This window comes from Hyperolius riggenbachi, chromosome 1, assembly GCF_040937935.1.
Source record: "Hyperolius riggenbachi isolate aHypRig1 chromosome 1, aHypRig1.pri, whole genome shotgun sequence".
Classification (NCBI taxonomy): Eukaryota; Metazoa; Chordata; class Amphibia; order Anura; family Hyperoliidae; genus Hyperolius; species Hyperolius riggenbachi.
Window position 1 is genome coordinate 88,080,149 of NC_090646.1, and position 20,423 is coordinate 88,100,571.

The 20,423-nt window shown below is 47.3% G+C and overlaps 1 protein-coding gene across 1 annotated transcript in view; it reads right to left on the minus strand.

Moving 5' to 3' along the window:
- Window positions 1–20,423, minus strand: part of HGFAC (HGF activator) — a 124,395-nt gene that overhangs the window by 75,029 nt on the left and 28,943 nt on the right. The window contains exon 3 of the mRNA XM_068276228.1: window positions 3,454–3,559. Coding sequence (XP_068132329.1) covers window positions 3,454–3,559 — 106 coding nt within the window. The remainder of the gene's footprint in view (window positions 1–3,453; window positions 3,560–20,423) is intronic.

Consider the following 20,423-nt stretch of genomic DNA (forward strand, 5'->3'; position numbering starts at 1 on the left):
GATCTGCTGCATGCTTGTTCAGGGGCTATGGCTAATAGTATTATGCCGGACATAGACAGGATCGACCCCAGCCGCGTCCCCGCCGCGTCCCCACTCGTGCGCGCGGATCGATTACCGCTCGCCCCCGCCGACGCTTCCTTATCAGCACTCGATTCCCAGCAATTGTCCACAGGCAGGAATCGAGCGGGCGCGGGTCGAGCGGCATGATCAGACCAGCTGAATATTATCAGCTGGCCGGATCAGCTGGTCGATACACGGTACAGAAACCTACCATGTATCCCCAGCATTGGAGGCAGTGGATCAGCAGAGCTGCCAGGCAACTGGTATTGCTTAAAAGGAAATAAACATGGCAGCCTCCATATACCTCTCTCTTCAGTTCCCCTTTAACAGATGAGACTATGAATGAGTGAGCTGTACTGTCTCAGGAGTACTAACCTGCTCTGCTAACTCTGCTTCCTTAAAGGACTCCCGAGGTGAAAATGTCAATCTATTTTTACTTATCTGGGGCTTCTTCCAGCCTCTGGAAGTCTTCTGGATCCCTCGCCGCAGTGCCGGTGCTCCCCGGTGTCTCGCTGGCAAACTGCGCTTTTGTGCATGCAGGTGCAGTACACGGCCAGTGACGTGGGTGCATTCACGTGCGGGAGGCCACACACGCATGCGCAGAAGCGCCAACCTACTGATGGGTCAGCGATCCGTACGAGTGGTCAGCGGGACACCTAGGAGCACCGGAGTAGTGATGGCCCGAACGGTTCGCATGTGAACGCGAACATGCGAACTTTAGTGGTTCGAGGTGAACCGCGAACTATATGCGAGTTCGACCCGCCCCCTATACTACATTATTAGGGTCAACTTTGACCCTCTACATCAAAGTCAGCAGACACATAGTAGCCAATCAGGCTACACTCCCTCCTGGAGCCCCCTCCCCCCTTTTTAAAAGGCAGGCAGCGTTGGCCATTTCACTCACTCGTCTGGCTGCAGTAATTAGAGAAGGGAGAGCTTGCTGCAGAGACATCAGGGGAAGCTTAGTTGGGCTCTTGTTAGGCTTGTTAGCTTGCTTCTTGCTGAAACTTATTGCTAAAACGCACCCCTCAACAGCTCTTTTGAGAGCTAATGTTGTTCTTGTGATCTATTTTGTGTGTGTGTGTGTGTGTGTGTGTGTGTGTGTGTGTGTGTGTGTGTGTGTGTGTGTGTGTGTGTGTGTGTCCCACTGGCACTTGCATATACAGCCCTGTCAGTCAGTCTCAGCTGGCCCTTGGCCCCTTAGTAATTCCTGGTGTGCCACTGCCAGGCCCAGCACATTCAGTGACTACCTGTGTGTGTGACAACTGCACATTTGTAATACCAATTCCTGCATACCCGTTCCATGCACCTACCTACGTGACCGCAAGCAGTGTTATATACCAGTCACTGCACCTGTTCACGGTACCTGTGTGTGTGAGACAGCTGCACATTTTTAATACCAATCACTGCATACCTGTTTAGTGCACCTACCTACGTGACCACAAGCAGTGCACTGCAGCTGCAACAACAAAACAAAAGGCATGTACATGTGTCAATTCCCCTTCGTGATCGTTACCTTGCCGCGGTGAAGGGGCTTGCGTATCACAATGAAGCAATGACCGCCGGCTATATGAGTGTCTCGGGGGGCACACCCAAAATAATAAGGTCATTGCTTCATTGTGGACAGACCAAATTCGATCAGCTGGACAGTCACTGTTGTTCTGTCATTGAGCTACCTCAGCCCGGCGACCATATGGGCTTGAAAAACGCTATCGCCTGCACTCTGGCCATAGTGCGCACCAGTCCAGCATGGCCGTCACTACACAAACAGCTGTTTGCGGTGCGTTACACAGTGAGTTTGGTCTGTCAGTGTGAAGCAGTACTCTAATTACACTACCTGACTGATGTATACACATGCAAGATGTTTTAAAGCACTTTAGGCCCCCAATTTAGCATGCAATATGATTTCTTCCCTTAAAACACTGCTTTGCGTCAAATCCTGATTTTTCTCAGGGACTTTTGGCGTGTATACCACTTCGCCATGTAAAAACTCAGGTGTTAGACCCCTTGAAACATCTTTTCCATCACTTTTGTGGCCAGCATAAATGTTTCTAGTTTTCAAAGTTCGCCTCCCCATTAAAGTCTATTGCGGTTCGCAAAAGTTCGCGCGAACCGAACGTTTGCAGAAGTTCACGTTCGTGGTTCAGGAACTGGAAATTGGAGGTTCGAGCCATCTCTACACCGGAGCTGCAAGGAGGAACCCCGAAGACATCTACAGACTGAAATAAACCCCAAGTAAGTAGAGATAATTTTCATCTCGGGAGTCCTTTGAGCCTGGTCTCAAAATTACGTTTAGCCACTTTACAACAAGGCCTTCAAGGTGTCCCAAGTCACATCTCTATTTTTTTCTCCCCTGGACCAAAAAGTACTCTTTTGATTTAAAGAGAAACCGTGACCAAGAATTGAACTTCATCCCAATCAGTAGCTGATACCCCTTTTTACATGAGAAATCTATAACTTTTCACAAACGGATCATCAGGGGGCTCTGTATGGCTGATATTGTGGTGAAACAGCTCCCACAGGAAACTGTGAGGACCACGGTCCTGGCAGTTTCCAGTCTGTGAACATCATTGCATTGTGGGAAATAACAGCTGTTTTACTGTTTACAACTGCCAAAAAAGCAAGCAGCATCTACTGTCACTGACATCATTTGCCAGCAGTAAAAATGTCACCATGTGATAAATGTCAGAATGTAAATCAGGGAGAGGAAAGATTTTACAATGAGCAAACACTGACTAAATCATTTATACATAATTATTGTAAACATCAAGAACTTTTTTTATTACATTATTTTCACTGGAGTTCCTCTTTAAGGGGAGCACTATCATCTGAGGGAAACATTTCAAACCCCGAAAAAATACATTTCCAAAACTTAAAGCGATACATCTGACCTGGAAACAGATAGGAGAGTGAGTGAGTCAGATCCCGCCCTAGGCAAGACCACACAAGGGGTTACTGTGAGAATAATTTAAAGGGACTCCGAGCACCTCTCATGGGCATGCCTTTAAGACTCCGACCAGTTCTGCAAAGTACATAAAGATGCATACCTTTCTGTAGCTTGTGCTCTCCTCTTTCATTTGATGCCTGAATCGCCGTTCTACACGAAATAGTTTTCTTTCGATTTCAATTTAGAAATCGCGGCTGCCATCTTGGCTATGTTATAACTTCCAGGTCACCCCTGTCCTCTCTGTTAGAGGAGTGCATCACTGAATGAAGCAGGAAGAGGAAGTGACACGCATGGCCATTGCAAGAGGCTCCTCCAGAGGGGGCATAGCACGACTTTGTTGGAAGTCGTCTGTCTTAAAGGCATGCCCATGAGAGGTGCTCGGAGTCCCTTTAATATACTTGAATACCATGACCTTAAATCTTGTTAAATCACTGAATGTTACTTACCACCTTTTATTGATCCTCTGGAAGAGATTTCCTGTTATGCAGGTAAAGTGTATCTGCCCTCTTAGCCGAAAAGGAAACTTGCACAATTTACCCTCTTCTGTATAAACTAAAAAGGAAGAAGAATAATTAAGGTTACCAACAAGACTGCAGATTTGTTTGAAAGACAGGGAACGTTGGAATGGATTTAAAAAGTTTCAAAATTATACAATTTAATATATGTTATGTCTGTGAACACTTTACACTCTCCATATTATTATTAAAGGACATCAGAGGTGAAAATAAACTGATGAGAAAAACAATTATATCTATCCTCCTTCTTCTAAAAATGACTTTTTTAGATATCCCACAGTTTTATTTTATATTTAAATCTAGTTTGTAAGATTTTACTGTTTCATTGTCACTATTCAATGACACCTTCACTAAGGTATGCTAGAGCTTAAATCTTTGAATTATTGACCCTTTTTTTAATCTTTTTCCTGCTCTCAGAAGCCATTTACTAACAGGAAAGTATTTTATGGCTTTAATTACTTATCAGTGAGGGTTATGCTATGTCTGACCCGGTTCCGATCCAGACAGAAACTGTCACTTGCATACGTGATGTTTAACTCTTTCAGGCAGAGAAAGAAAAAAGGAACCCAGTATAGTCATTTGTGTGCTCGGCACTGTACAGACACGTCTATCTCATCATGTCACATGTCACCACGATTGTCCTTTAATATCAATCACACTTTCACAACACACATATGCACACATACATGTAGCACACACACGCATAGATGTGACACACAGGTACGCATGCACACGTACACACACAATCAGCATTAAAGGGGTTCTGTGGGGGTGCCTGAGGATAAAAACCGCTACTTACCTGGGGCTTCTATCAGCCCCATGTAGCAGCAACATCCCACGCCGTCCTCGATCGTTCTCCGCTGCCGGCCCCGGTCTAGCGCGGCAACCCATCCAACTGCGGCTGCGTGGCCGTGGCCTGCTCACTCCCGCCCATGTCATCAGAAGCTTACTGCGCAGGCGATGTACAAGAAAACTTCGTAGTGCGCCTGCGCAGTAAGCTTCCGATTATGACAGACGAATAATGCCCGGTGCCAGCGGCGGGGAGCGGCAGATCGGAGGAGGACAGCGAGGCACATTATTGCTACCGGGGGCTGATAGAAGCCCCAGGTTACGGTAAGTGGTGTTTTTTATCCTCAGGCACCCCCACAGAACCCCTTTAAGTTGGCAAAGGCTGAACAATACCTATATGGACATGAGATCATTGACCAACCCAGCTGGAGGCAGTCATCTTAAACAACATACACATTTCCGATTTCTGTTGCCCGATGAGATCGGGACTCAATTCCTCTATGGGGCTGACTTCTGTACAAACTAGTCACTAGCCTAGAGGCTAGTAGCACGCCTGTTACTATGGAGGAAGGAGGAGAGACAATGAGCATCACACAATGGAATGGACGAACGACCCATATTATTGAGTGTAACACCTTGCGGTGGAATTTTTTGGTCCATTATGATTGAGTTTTTAGCATATTTAGACACGTTGGTGAAGTGTTTCAAATGCAATTAATAATCCCAATCAATCAAAATAGGGATTGTTTAATTATAATTCTCATGTTAGAAAGTAGGGAGGCATGCCGATGTGGGCCAGCTTGAGTCAGGCAAAAACGGCGCAGGAAATTTGGATGGCGCCGCCATGGGCCGTATTACCGCTATAGCAGTGCTCAGGCAGTCATTTGGGCGCATCAAGAGACGGAACCCAAATTACAATTAGGGATGCTCATTCGGATTCCACGGAAATGCAATTTCCGAAATTCCGATCGGAAATTGCATTTCCGCATCGGAATGCGGAAATCGGTAATGCAAGTGTGTTAGGCGGATTTCCGCCGGAAATCGCGGAAATTTCCGCCAGAAATCGCGGAAATTCCGCCCGACTTTAACATTGATTTTCTCAAAAACTATAAGGTCTTTTTGAAAACTTTTTTTTGCATCTTGTTCATGCTTTTTTATGCTTAATAAACCCTGAAAATTTGGTGTTTCTAGGACTTAAGGGGGATTTGCTATTAACCGCTAAAGTCGGCGGATTTTTACTGTAATGTAAAATGCAGAAAATCCGCATCTGCCTATATTCTGCATTTACATTACAGTAAAAATCCGCCGACTTTAGCGGTTAATAGCAAAGCCCCCGTAAGTCCTAGAAACACCAAATTTTCAGGGTTTATTAAGCAGAATCTCCTGAACAAGATGCAAAAAAAGTTTTCAAAAAGACCTTATAGTTTTTGAGAAAATCGATGTTAAAGTCGGCATTGGAATGCGGAAATTGGTAGCGGAAATTGGTAGCGGAAAGCGGAATCGGTATTTGGCAATGGCGGAATGCGGATTTACCGCGGAATCGGAGATTGGCATTTCCGACCATCCCTAATTACAATAAAAACAGCTAAATTCGGCGAATGTTACCCCCACAGTCTACGATGGCCTGGAGGGGGAACTTAATTATTTAATTAATTTTTATTATTAATATAATTAATTATTACATATTAATTATTATTAACACTGCCGGCACTTTTGCAGGAGCAAGGTGAGCTCTTTTTCGGTTTTGCCCTGCGCCAACATTTTTCGGCACCTTAATTACATGTACCTGGCCAGCTCACGTCCACTTCCTGTTATGCATTCACTATAGGAGTACATAGAGGACACACAGAACAAACAAGCGGCTTGTCAGACCGGCTCACAGCAGAACATTGCGCTATGTGTAATGTGCCGCCGCCCTATTTATTCCCCATTACAAGCTGTTTATGGCATCTCAGCACGTATGGGACAATGCAATATAACGGGAGTACTTCCATCTCTTTGTGGATGTCATTGTAGACATGAAAGATTTCAGGGTTATTGTGAATCAAAGCTGAGCTGACTATCGCCTGAAATGGTAACTTCTTATCTTGTAACGATGTGGCCCCCATTACGGCGCACTCCTGTTCCATTACTGAGACGTCTCTCCCCATTACAGCCCATCACATGCCCTCTGTAGAGCTGTTTAACTTCCCCGGATGTTCCTGCTTTATCATATCCCTTTTATCCTCCTCTCCCGTATCCTTTCCAGGTATGATTGGAGAAAGTATTGTGATTTACTTTTCTTTGTTGGCTTGTTTCGATGGAAATATTTTATTGAACGTTTTGAAAATTGTATGTAAATAACAGTGTAGCTATATGCAGAAGTAATACCCTCCCTACCACCACCATCCATACCTCACCTCCCACGTATATATACACAACCCCTCCCCCTTGGTGACTTTCACAGCCAGGGGGCCAATCAGCCTGGGGTCATGCAACCACTGCTGTCATCATGACATCAACCTTCCCCACCCCCTTCCCTTAAAGCAAACCTAAAGCAAAAAAAAAGCAAAACTTATGATATAATGAATTGTATTTGTAGTACAGCAGAGAAATAGAACAATAGCTAAGGAAACAGTCTCATGTTGTCCTCCAGTACTGGAAGAGTTAAAAAAAAAATCAGTTGTTATCTATGCAAAAGAGCTTTTCTGAACTATTCGACCCAACTTGGTTCAAATACTGTACGGTCCTGTTTTCTGAAGCACTTAAACAGCCAAGAGACAGTAAGAGACGGCTTGTGTTAAGGTTTTACTGCAGTAAAGTTCAAAGGCTCATTATTTCTGCTTTATTTTATAGTTTTAAAGACAAAAGGAGATTGTAAAACGGCAACTGTGACAGAATGATGCAATGTTATAGAAAAAAAATCTATATAACTGTGTGAGGAATAGCGGGACCGCCACCGCCGCGCAGGGCAGCATGGCGGCGGCCTCCGCTTCCCAGCCGGCTGACTCCATCGCTCATGCGGAGCAGCCGGCACACTCTGCTAGGGACACCGCCGCCACGACTGGCGACACAGCGGCGGGTCTCGCATGACGGCAGGCGGATTTCAGTCCGCAGGCGGACGCGGACCCGGGGCCTGGCCTCTCCATTACCCAGAGGCAAAGGGTCGCACGCGCGTGCGCAAAGAGGCAGGACTTTTACCTCCTACGTTGGAGGCTCAGCTGACTCACTAGTCAGCTGACCTCAGGAGGTGTCTGGATTGGTTGGGGCTCTAGGGCGGCGCTGAGTAGCTCTCTAGCTACAAATACAACTTGCCTGATTGAGACTCTAACCAACTCGCTTAATAACCTCATTGAGGTGGTATATACGCAACAGACTCAGATCAATCAATTGGATGGGTCTGTACGGGTCTTGCAGATGACTGTGGCCACAGTGCAATCCCCCCCGGTCACAGATCTCCGCATGCCAGTGCCCGAAAAGTTTTCAGGGCAAAGATCTGACTTCCAGAGCTTTCATAACCGGGTTTTATCTTACTTTGAGTTACGACCTACTCAGTCAGGTTCTGAGCAGCAAAGGGTGACCTTTATTAAGACCTTATTGTCCGGGGACTCGCAAACCTGGGCATATGGTCTTCCACCCGAGGATACGGCTCTCACGTCAGTTGAGGAATTTTTCAAAGCGATGGCTATAATTTATGATGATCCGGATGCTTCGATCACTGCCGAGAGGAAGCTCAAAACTCTCAGGCAGGGTCGAGATACGGTTGAGGTTTACGCAGCAGAGTTCAGAAAGTGGGCTGTGTCATCTAGGTGGGGGTCTCACGCCTTGTTAGACTGTTTTCTGTCAGGCCTATCAGATGCAGTCTCGGAGTTATTGTTGGGACACCCAGAGCCCAAGTCCGTGGATGACGCCATTTCCTTGGCGATACGGGCGGACCGCAGGTTGCGCTATCAGTGCCAGTCGAGGGGCAGAAATGCAGTGAGAGTTTTTTCTCATGCGTCCTCATCGCCTGCCCCTCCTACAGACGAGCCGATGCAAATCGGACAGTCTCGGTTGACTCGAGCCGAGAAGGAGCGTAGGAGGGCAGAAAATCTTTGTTTATATTGTGCAGAGCAGGGTCATATTGCTCAAAATTGCCCCAGGAAATCAGGAAACGCTGCTGTCTAGGTGTAGTTAGAGGTAATACCCTAGACGCACAGAGCTTACCTCTAAATCAGGATAATCGGTTACTTCTCCCGTGTTCCATTTCCTGGGGGAATTTTACTGTTTGTACTGAAGCTTTTGTGGACTCTGGGTCCGCGACCAATTTTATAGAATACGAATTTGTGAAAGGACTGGGTATTCCCTTACAGCCCTTAGACCGACAAATAGTCGTCACCGCTGTAGATGACTCTCCTCTACAGTGTAGACAACCTCTCTCTCAGACCCCAAGGTTGTCATGCACGATAGGGGTTCTACATAAAGAGAGTCTATAGTTTCTTGTTTTGCGCATGGCAACCTCCACCGTTATTCTCGGTATGCCCTGGTTACAGCTCTATTCCCCACAAATAGATTGGGCCTCAGGTCAGTTACTCAGCTGGTCACCTTATTGCCATACCCATTGTTTGGGGAGGATTGCCATGTGTGCCGCCAAGGTAGAGGTTAAGGGGATACCAGCACAGTACATTGAATTTGCGGATGTGTTTTGTCCTAAATCCGCTGATAAACTCCCACCACATCGGAGTTTCGACTGTCCTATCGACCTAAGATGTGGTTGTATGCCTCCTAGGGGTCATCTTTATAATCTTTCCGGACCGGAGAAACAGGCAATGCGGGAGTACATTACCGAGAACCTGGCCAAGGGGTTCATCCTCCCTTCTCGTTCACCAGCCGGGGCGGGGGTTTTTTCCGTTAAAAAGAAAGATGGTGGTCTTAGACCCTGTATTGACTACCGAGGTTTAAAAAAGATCACCATAAAGAATCGCTATCCATTACCTCTGATAGACGATCTCTTTGCCCAGATTACCAATGTCACTATTTTTTCGAAATTGGACCTACGTGGGGCATACAACCTGGTGCGCATTAGGGCTGGTGACGAGTGGAAGACGGCCTTCAATACACCCGACGGGCATCACGAGTATCTGGTTATGCCCTTCGGGTTGTGTAACACCCCGGCCGTCTTCCAGGACTTGATTAACGAGGTCTTCAGGGAGGTGCTGGGGAAGTTTGTCGTAGTAAACCTCGATGACATATTGATTTTCTCTCCACACCTCGAGGAGCATCGCAAGCATGTCAAATATGTGTTGAAGAGGTTGACACAAAACTTATTGTATGCAAAACTAGAGAGATGCCTTTTTGAGGTCACTCAAATTCCTTTTCTGGGATACATCATCTCTACGTCAGGGCTCTCTATGGATCCAGAAAAGGTTTTGGCGGTCCTAGAGTGGCCGCAACCGGTAGGCTTGAAGGCACTTCAGAGATTCCTTGGTTTTGCTAACTACTACCGGAGATTTATCAAAGGATTCTCTTCGGTAGTAGCCCCTCTGACTAATCTAACCAAGAAAGGGGCCGACCCCTATCAGTGGTCCTCAGAGGCCCAGGCCGCCTTCAATACCCTGAAGAAACTGTTTTGCTCGGCGCCTATACTGAGACATGTTAACATCGCTCTTCCCTTCATAGTAGAGGTAGATGCCTCAGAGATCGGGGTGGGGGCTGTGCTGTCTCAGCGCTCGGGTCTGCAGGGCAAGACACATCCTTGTGCCTATTATTCATGCAGGTTTTCTCCTGCTGAGAGAAACTATGATGTGGGCAACAGGGAACTGTTGGCCATCAAGTTAGCCTTCCAGGAATGGCGCCATTGGCTGGAGGGTGCAGAACACACCATTACTGTATATACTGACCATAAGAACCTGGAGTACATTGAAGGGGCTAAGAGGCTCACTCCTCGGCAGGCCCGCTGGTCCCTATTTTTCTCGCGTTTTAGATTTGTTGTCACGTACACCCCAGGTTTCAAGAACATTAAGGCAGACGCTCTCTCCAGATGTTTCGAACCGGAGACGGCTCAGCCCGCACTTCCTGAGAGCATTTTACCACACAAGGTGGTGCTGGCAGCCACTGAAACCTGGGAGGACTGGGCAGTCACACTGGCGCCTCACCAGCTAGATACCCCAGAAGGGAAACCGGAAGGGGTCCTCTTTGTTCCACTCCCGTTCCGTTTACAAATCATGCAGCTATTTCATGCCCATAAGAGCACAGGTCACCCAGGGGTCACCCGCACTATAGACCTACTCACAAGGTGTGTTTGGTGGCCTTCATTGGCCTCTGATTTTAGAGAGTTTGTCAGAGAGTGTGTGGTGTGTGCCAGGAGTAAACCGTCTCGCCAGGCTCCAGTGGATACCTTGCAACCCTTACCAGTTCCAGGTGAACCATGGACCCATCTGTCCATGGATTTCGTTGGCGAGCTTCCCAGGTCGGAAGGTATGACTGTGATATGGGTGATCGTGGACAGGTTGAGCAAGATGGCCCATTTTGTTCCTCTTAACCACTTGCCGACCGCACACTCATAACGTGCGTCGGCAAAGTGGCAGCTGCAGGACCAGCGACGCAGTACTGCGTCGCCAGCTGCAGCCTAATTAATCAGGAAGCAGCCGCTCGTACGAGCGGCTGCTTCCTGTCAAATCACGGCAGGGGGCTCCGTGAATAGCCTGCGGGCCGCCGATGGCGGCTCGCAGGCTAGATGTAAACACAAGCGGAAATAATCCGCTTTGTTTACATTTGTACGGCGCTGCTGCGTAGCAGCGCCGTAAGGCAGATCGGCGATCCCCGGCCAATCAGCGGCCGGGGATCGCCGCCATGTGACAGGGGACGTCCTGTCACTGGCTGCACAGGACGGATAGCCGTCCTGTGCAGCCCCGATCACCGGGGGAGGCAGCAGGTAGGAGAGGGAGGGGGGAATTTCGCCGCGGAGGGGGGCTTTGAGGTGCCCCCCCCCGCCACCCACAGCAGGCAGGAGAGATCAGACCCCCCCAGCACATCATCCCCATAGGGGGGAAAAAAGGGGGGCAATCTGATCTCCCTGCCTGCACCCTGATCTGTGCTGGGGGCTGCAGAGCCCACCCAGCACAGATCAATCAAACCAGCGCTGGTCCTTAATGGGGGGTAAAGGGTGGGTCCTCAAGTGGTTAAAGGATTCCCATCAGCTCAAGAGTTAGCCGACCTCTTCATACAGCACGTCTTCCTATTACATGGGATTCCGGATGATGTGGTATCGGATAGAGGAGTCCAATTTATTTCAAGGTTTTGGAGGGCTTTCTGCCATAATTTGGGTATGAACCTGTCCTTCTCGTCTGGGTATCACCCAAAGACCAACGGGCAGACCGAGAGGGTTAATCAGGCACTGGAACAATTCCTGAGGTGCTATGTGGCAGATGCACAAACGGAATGGGTTAAATTCTTACCCTTTGCTGAGTTTGCTCACAACAACTTGAGAAGCGCTTCAACGGTCTTGTCTCCTTTTCAGGTTGTGTCAGGAAGGTCCCCTAAATTTTCCTCATTGCCGGTGTGCTCCTCTCCCTTCCCAGCCCTGGAAGAGTGGCAGAAGGTTTTAAAAAAAACTTTGGGGACAAGTAAAGGAGAATTTGGGAATAGCCTTCCAGAATCAAAAGAAACAGGCCGACAAGAGACGGTCTGTTGAGTGGCACTTTTCTCCTGGGGACATGGTGTGGGTGTCAACAAGACATTTGGCACTCAGACAACCGTCCACCAAGTTGGGGCCCAAGTTCATAGGGCCTTATCCGGTGGCCCAAAAGATCAATGAGGTCTCGTATGTGATTGATCTCCCAGCCAGCATGAGAGGTGGAAGATCGTTCCATGTTTCGTTGTTGAAACCAGCAGTATATGTGGATCCCTCTTCCCCCCTCCCCCCCCCCCCCCCCCCCCCCAGTGATAGTGGAGGGCCAGACAGAGTACGAGGTTGGGAACATTTTGGATTCCCAGCTGGTACAGAATTCCGTACAGTATCTGGTCCATTGGAAAGGGTATGGGGTGGAGGACAGATCTTGGGTACCTGAGAATCGCATGCATGCTGAGAAATTAAAGAAGAAGTTACATCAGTTACATCCTGAGAAACCGGGTAGGAAGTGTCCGGAGTCCACTCCTCAAGGGGGGGGGGGTACTGTGAGGAATAGCGGGACCACCGCCGCCGCGCAGGGCAGCATGGCGGCGGCCTCCGCTTCCCAGCCAGTTGACTCCGTCGCTCATGCGGAGCAGCCGGCACACTCTGCTAGGGACACCGCCGCCGCGACTGGCGACACGGCGGCGGGTCTCGCATAGCGGCAGGCGGATTTCAGTCCGCAGGCGGACGCGGACCCGGGGCCTGGCCTCTCCATTACCCAGAGGCAAAGGGTCACACGCGCGCGTGCAAAGAGGCAGGACTTTTACCTCCTACGTAGGAGGCTCAGCTGACTCACTAGTCAGCTGACCTCAGGAGGTGTCTGGATTGGTTGGGGCTCTGGGGCGGCGCTGGGTAGCTCTCTAGCTACAAATACAACTTGCCTGTCAGTAGCAAGTTGTCTGCTGTCGTGAATACACTGTTGTGTTAGCGCTCAGACCTTAGTGCAGTGCCCTGGTGTTGATACTAAGGATTTCACACCTTAGCTTAGGAATATTATTGTATATTGATCTGTGTTTTGACTCTGGCTATCCCTGACTACTCTATCTCTTGCTGATCTTGTACCTTTGCCTATCTGATCCTTGTTGCCGACCTCTGCCCGTTTACCGATTACTCTTCTGTCTTCCGCTCCTGTACCGCTGCCATCATCTCTGTTGCCGAACCCTTGCCTGTCTGACCTTTCTCCCTTCAGTAGAACGTCTCCCACTGGAGGGTTATCTCTGAGGCTTGCCTCTCCGAGACGCCTGCCCCAAGCAGACGATTACTGCTAGGGGTCGAGATTCCTCACTCAGCCTGGTTAGAGGATCTCACTCACGGGGTTCCCATTCAGAGGTAACCACAACTCTGAGGAATTACCGTGAGGTGGATATTTCCACACTTCTGTGATATTACTGTCTTTATTGTGTTACTTTTGCTGAGGTGCCCAGAGGTTAGCAATATATCTGTATTATCGGTGATTCTGCAGATCACCAATAATTGGGTATATATCTGCATTCTTGGTGATACTGCAGATCGCCAATAATCAGATTCTCTCTGTGTGCTAACATCGATCATGACAAACTAAAAAGAAAAACATGAGACTCTTTTCTTTTCTGTTAATGTTCTATTCATTTTCCGTACTACACATGCAATTCATTATATCATAATTTAATTTTTTTGCTTCTGGTTTGCTTTAATAGTGTGTCCCCCTTAAACCCCAACCCCCCCCCCCCCCCCTTATAGTTTGGCCTCCAGCTATATAACACTAAATCTTCCATATTGTCTCTAGAGAATAGCTTTCTGGGCCTAATTTTAATGTAGAAAACCTGATATAAAGTTTAATTCAATCACCAAGAGGTTGTTATCAAGCTACAAAGAATGCTGGAGAAAAAGTAAAACAATCCAGCAGTGGAAACTTCATAGACCAACAGCTGCTCCCAGTCCCTTATTGTGGCAAATTGATTGCATCCATGAATTTGTATGAAATGGGGGACAGTGATGGTCATGTCCAGGAGAACTCATGGAGAAGCATGTGATTTGTTTAACTACCTGGGGACCGCCTAACGCCGTCCGATCGTGGCTAGCAGGCTGTTTGTAAGCGAAAGGGGAAAGAAATCCCCTTTGTTTACAATTGTACATCGCTGCGGTCCCCAGCAGCGCTGTACGAGATGGGCAATCCCCGGCCTCTGATTGGCCGGAGAGCGCCATCCTCTCATAGGCTAATGCCTATGAGAGGCGGAACAGGACGAATCGCCGTCCTGTTCAACTCTCTTTACGGAGGGGAGGAGGGAAGGAGAGGGAGGCTTGGGGGAAAAAAAACGGCCACAGCGATCGGATCCCTCCGGCGGCATGTCCCCTTAGGGACAAAATAGGAGGTGAGTCCGATCACTGAGCTCCATAGCTGGGCTGTGCAGGAGGTTGAAAAGCCTACACAGCCCAGCGCAACAAAAAAGAGCCTGGTCGTTAGGGGGGGGGGGGGGGGGTTTAGCACTGTGGTCGTCAAGTGGTTAATCAGCTGATAGATTTGCAAATCTCTTATTTACTGTGATCACATCCTGCTTTAGCACATGATCATGTCTAGCAAATCAGGGACTTGCATATCTATCACCAGGGGCGGAACTACAGGGGAGCAGCCCCTGTGACGGCAGGGGGGGGGGGGCAGATATGTAATAGGGGCCCAAACCACTACTTCACTTCCTCCGATAAAAGGGCCCATCCTTCAGATCAGGTGTTTCTGTGGCTACACTTGTTATGGGTGTGAAGATTGTGAAGTCCACACTTGTTATGTGTCTTGAAAGATGGGCCCCTGGGCTATGAGGGTCACCAGGGGTAGGCAAGATAAAGAGTGTGAAGCTTGGGGGGCCCAATCAATGTTTTGCTGGGGGCTCCAATGATTTGTAGTTATGCCCCTGTCTATCACCTGACCATACTGATCACATGCTTCTCCATGAGTTCTCCTAGACATGACCCTCACTAATAGGTTACCAACCGAGAAAACACATCTGAAACCTAATTAGGTGACTCTGCTTAACCCTCTGGGCGATACAATTATATCGCCCAGGAGGGGGCGCAGCACTATTTTTTAAAAATGTTTATTTTTTAAATCATGTGGGTTCGCTACATGATAGCCGCAGCGCAGCGGCATCCCCTCACCCACTCCAATCGCTTCCGGCGATCGGAGTAAGCAGGAAATCCCGTTCAGAACGGGATTTCCTGCTGGGCTTCCCCGGTCGCCATGGCGACGGGGCGGGATGAAGTCACCGACGTCATGGACATTGTGACGTCAGAGGGAGTTCCGATCCACCCCTCAGCGCTGCCTGGCACTGATTGGCCAGGCTGCGCAAGGGGTCGGGGAGGGTGGGGCTGCGCGGCACGGCGGGTAGCGGCGGATCGGCGGCGAGCGGCGGCGATCGGAAGTTACACGCAGCTAGCAAAGTGCTAGCTGCGTGTAACAAAAAAAAATTATGCAAATCGGCCCACCAGGGCCTGAGAACTCCTCCTGCGCTCAGCTCAGCTCGGGATTATCGCTCAGGAGGTTAAAGGACCTCTGTTGTGAAAATCTTTAAATGTAAAATACATGTAAGCATATACAAATAAGTACATTTCTCCCAGAGTAAAATGAGCCATAAATCACTTTTCTCCTATGTTGCTGTCACTTACAATAAAGGTGGCCATACACTTGTTAGATTAGCAGCAGATAGATCATCAGTAGATTTCTGATCTATCTGATGTGTTTAAAAAATTTTTTTACTAGGAACAGATTTCCAATAGATTTCATGGCATATTGTTGCCATCAGATTTCCATTAGGTCCAATGCAAATTGATAAGCCATCTCCAGAGATAAGCAAAATTTTTCCAAGATGTCAGATCGATTGAAATCGATCGAAATCGGCTGCAAATCGATCGATTGGCCAAAAATCGGCTGAGTGTATGGGCCCCTTAAGAAGTAGAAATCTGTCATTACCGACAGATTTTGGACTAGCCCATCTTCTCATAGGGGGGTTCTCAGGGTTTTCTTTATTTTTAAAAGCACTTAGTGAATGGCAGTTGCTCCGTCCAACTGCCAAAGAAGTCTATGGTGAGCAGGGAGGCAGGCCAGCATCTTTGTATAAAGCTTTTTCGGGGAATGTTTTTATAAAAAATTTAATAAGAAACAGGGACATTTAAAGAGGATCTGTAACCTCAAAAAATCCCCTGGGGAGTACTCACCTCGGGTGGGGGAAGCCTCCGGATCCTAATGAGGCTTCCCACGCCGTCCTCTGTCCCACGGGGGTCTCGCTGCAGCCCTCCATGCAGCCGTGACGTAATATTTACCTTCCTGGCTCCTGCGCAGGCGCTCTGACGGCTGTCGGCTCCGAACTACACGGAAATATCCGATCGCCGTCGGGTCTGCTCTACTGCGCAGGCGCAAGTTTCCGGCGCCTGCGCAGTAAAGCAGACCCGACTGAGATCGGGTATTTCCGTGTAGTTCGGAGAGGAGAGCAGCCACAGCGCCCCCGCTGGAGCCAGCAAAGGTAAATATTGAAATTACAGTCGGGCCTGTCGCCGGCTGTTCGGAGGGCTGCAGCGAGACCCCCGTGGGACAGAGGACGGCGTGGGAAGCCTCATTAGGATCCGGAGGCTTCCCCCACCCGAGGTGAGTACCCCCCAGGGGATCTTTTTCATGTTACAGAGTCTCTTTAAGCTCCTGCCACACCTAGTCACACATACCAAAGCAATGCGTCCGCAACACTAACAAAACATGAGAGCGTGCTAAGGGCCCAACTATAGAAGCAATATGGGTAGAGAGAGAAAGCCCATAATACAGCACCACTCAAGATATATTCAAAAATGTAACAATTTATTTCACATAATATTAATTGACATAATGGGAGATTCAAGTATGAATAAAAACAGTTAAAAAATACCTCATAGTCTTAGATGACCAGCTGCAATAATTCATGTATTCAATGCATATGCTGATAATACACACAAATGTAGCAAAAAATCTATTAATAAATAGCAAAGATAAACCAAGCTGGTGGGCAACAATTAAGAGCCCACCAGTGGTAGAACCCGGGTTCAGTAAGTATAAAGTGCTTAGTGATAATAATTACGTGCATAAATATATAACTGTGCAATGATGATACAAAAAACAAACTGCATAAACAACTGTAACAACATGAGCAGCCTAATAGGTAAAGTGCATATGAGCAATGAGTGAGAAGTGAAAAAAGAGAAGGATACTTAGCCCAGGATACTAGTAATAAAAGCAGCTGGAAAAGACTGGGATCCCCTCAGACATTCCACCAGGTTCGCGGGCGTCACCCCGCTTTGACAGGAGGAGAGGACACCGTGCTCGTGAACGCCAAGCCGGCGTTTAAATGGAGGAGGAGAGCGTGCATCGGAGAGGCGGTGACGGCATATCCGGTTGACGCCCGCCTCTCCGATGCACGCCCTCCTCCTCCATTTAAACGCCGGCTTGGCGTTCACGAGCACGGTGTCCTCTCCTCCTGTCAAAGCGGGGTGACGCCCGCGAACCTGGTGGAATGTCTGAGGGGATCCCAGTCTTTTCCAGCTGCTTTTATTACTAGTATCCTGGGCTAAGTATCCTTCTCTTTTTTCACTTCTCACTCATTGCTCATATGCACTTTACCTATTAGGCTGCTCATGTTGTTACAGTTGTTTATGCAGTTTGTTTTTTGTATCATCATTGCACAGTTATATATTTATGCACGTAATTATTATCACTAAGCACTTTATACTTACTGAACCCGGGTTCTACCACTGGTGGGCTCTTAATTGTTGCCCACCAGCTTGGTTTATCTTTGCTATTTATTAATAGATTGTTTGCTACATATGTGTGTATTATCAGCATATGCATTGAATACATGAATTATTGCAGCTGGTCATCTAAGACTATGAGGTATTTTTTAACTGTTTTTACTCATACTTGAATCTCCCATTATGTCAATTAATATTATGTGAAATAAATTGTTACATTTTTGAATATATCTTGAGTGGTGCTGTATTATGGGCTTTCTCTCTCTACCCATATTGCTAGTCACACATACCATAGCGATTCATAAGGAAAATATGTTTGTTTTTTTATCATTCAAACCACACTGGTCCTTCCTATCCTGGTTCCTTTTACTTTATATTAACATATGAAAATAAGAAATATATCAATTTAAAGGATGGGAATAAAGTTTATATTTACACAGATCTGTAGATCAGTCCTAAAAGAGGAACAAATGAGGATGAAAGAGGAACAGTGGGATTGGGTTCCCAAAGGGGTCCATCCGAAAATGGCGCAGGGAGAAAAATGGCGCACCGTTCTGCCGATAAATGTATCATAAAACGCTATTTACCGTTTTAATGTAAATACAATAAAACAGTAAATTTCGTTTTATGCTACATTGATTGCAGAGCGGTGCGCCATGATAAACATGCAGGGCTGGGGGAGAGAGGCAGCGGGGGGAAGGGGGGAGAGAGGCAGCGGGAGACTAGAGGGCATAGGCAGCGGATGTATGCAGAAGCATACGTTACCTTATCCTGGGCCAGTGATCGCTCCTTCCCTCCGCTCCTTCCATTCGTTTACTGTAGTCCCGCAGCCGGCCAATCACCATGCGGAGACTGAAGCCACATTGTGATTGGCCGGCTGCAGGACTACAGTAAACGAATGGAAGAAGTGCAGGAGCGGAGGGAAGGAGCGATCGGCGGCCGGGACAAGGTAACGTATGCTTCTGCACACATCCTCCCCGCTGCCTATGCCCTCCAGTGTCCCGCTGACTCTCTCCTCCCCCGACCCCCGCTGCATTCTTGAACAATTATAACGCTATTTAGCGTTATAAGTGTAAGGCACACTGCCTGCGCCATTTTTTAACACTTATAACGCTAAATAGCGTTATATAATGTAAGTCTATGGGGCGCCCTTTGTATTCCCCTGGCGCTGTGCGCCATTATTAACTGTCACGTCCCAAAGAGGGACTGTCCCTCCAAAAGTGAGACAGTTGGGAGCTATGCATTTGGTAGTATAAGCTAAGTTTTGTGGCTGTTTTCAAAGTGCTTTTAAAGTGTTGTAACCTACTCATAACAATTTATACAATAATACTGTAACATGTAACAACAAAAATCCTACTAATATTTATAAATGTGAAAGTTTGGATGCTTGTTATTCAATCACATGGCTGAACGGATTTGAATGAAATTTGGCACACACATAGTACATTACCTGGAATAACATATAGGATACTTTTTATCCTCATAACCAAAAATTGGGCGGTGACGAATACAAATTTCATTGGGAAAATGTAAACTGCAGCAATACTTACACTGTTAGTGGCAGGGTTCTCAAACTTTGCACAGTTGGTCACTGGGTGCCTGGGATTATTATTCAGAAAGTAGGTGGAGCCTACAAATACCAATCAAAATTCACCTATTTTCAAGGAGAATATTTAGTTGCCGCCATTATTGGCACAAGCCTCAAATCTGGAACAGTTGGTCATTGGGTGACTGGGGTTCAAATTCAGAAACGGGGGTGGAGTCACAAACAGCCAATCAGTTTTGTTTCATTTCAATGTAAATTATTGATGCCAAAGACCGCTAAGCTAACAAACTTAGTCACTGAGTAATGAGTAATTGAGTGTTAGCTTTAGAAAAAGTGGGCGGAGCCAACACCAGCCAAATATATACCCGGGCAACACCGGGAAATCAGTGGGCGGAGACAAATTCAAATTTCACTGGGAAATTGTAAACTGCAGCTATTCTTACCCTGTAAATTCCAGGGTTCTCAAACTTTTCACAGTTGTTCCCTGGGTGGATTAATGTTTAGAAAAGTGGGTGGAGCCTACAAAAATCCAATCAAAATTCACCTATTGATTTTCAAGTGGATTTTTTTATTGCTGCCATTCTTGCACTGTTAATGGCACAAACCTCAAACCTGGTACAGTTGGTCATTGGGTGACTGTGATTCAAATTCAAAAAAGGGGTTGGATCCACACACAGCCAACTAGATTTGTTTCATCTCAATGTAAATTATTGATGCCAAAGACCGCAAAGCTCACAATCTAGGTCATTCAGCAATTGTGTGTTAGGGTTAGAAAAAGTGGGCAGAGCCAACACCAGCCAAATACATACCCGGGCAACACTGGGCCATCAACTAGTATGTAATAAAAGAAACAGTATTGTATGATTTGTACATGAAGACAACTTTGTTTGTATCTCTAAAACGTTGTAACTCGAGTTGTTTGTAAGTAGGGGACTGTCTGTATTTCAAGTGGACCTGAACTCTTGCACATGACAGAAGGAAAACATAGAGAAATGCACCCTGTATGTATTTAGAGAGTTTAGCCTGTCTAATTCCCCCTCACGTGTGACTAATCACAAGTGTAATTTGATTCCTCAGCTGTGTCAGCCGGCTGCCTCGGCAGAGCTGCTAATTTGTAAACACAGGATGTTAACCCTATGTCTGTTTCAGTGAAAGCAGGAAGTAGACACACTGCAGATTTATTGAAGGATTTGTATC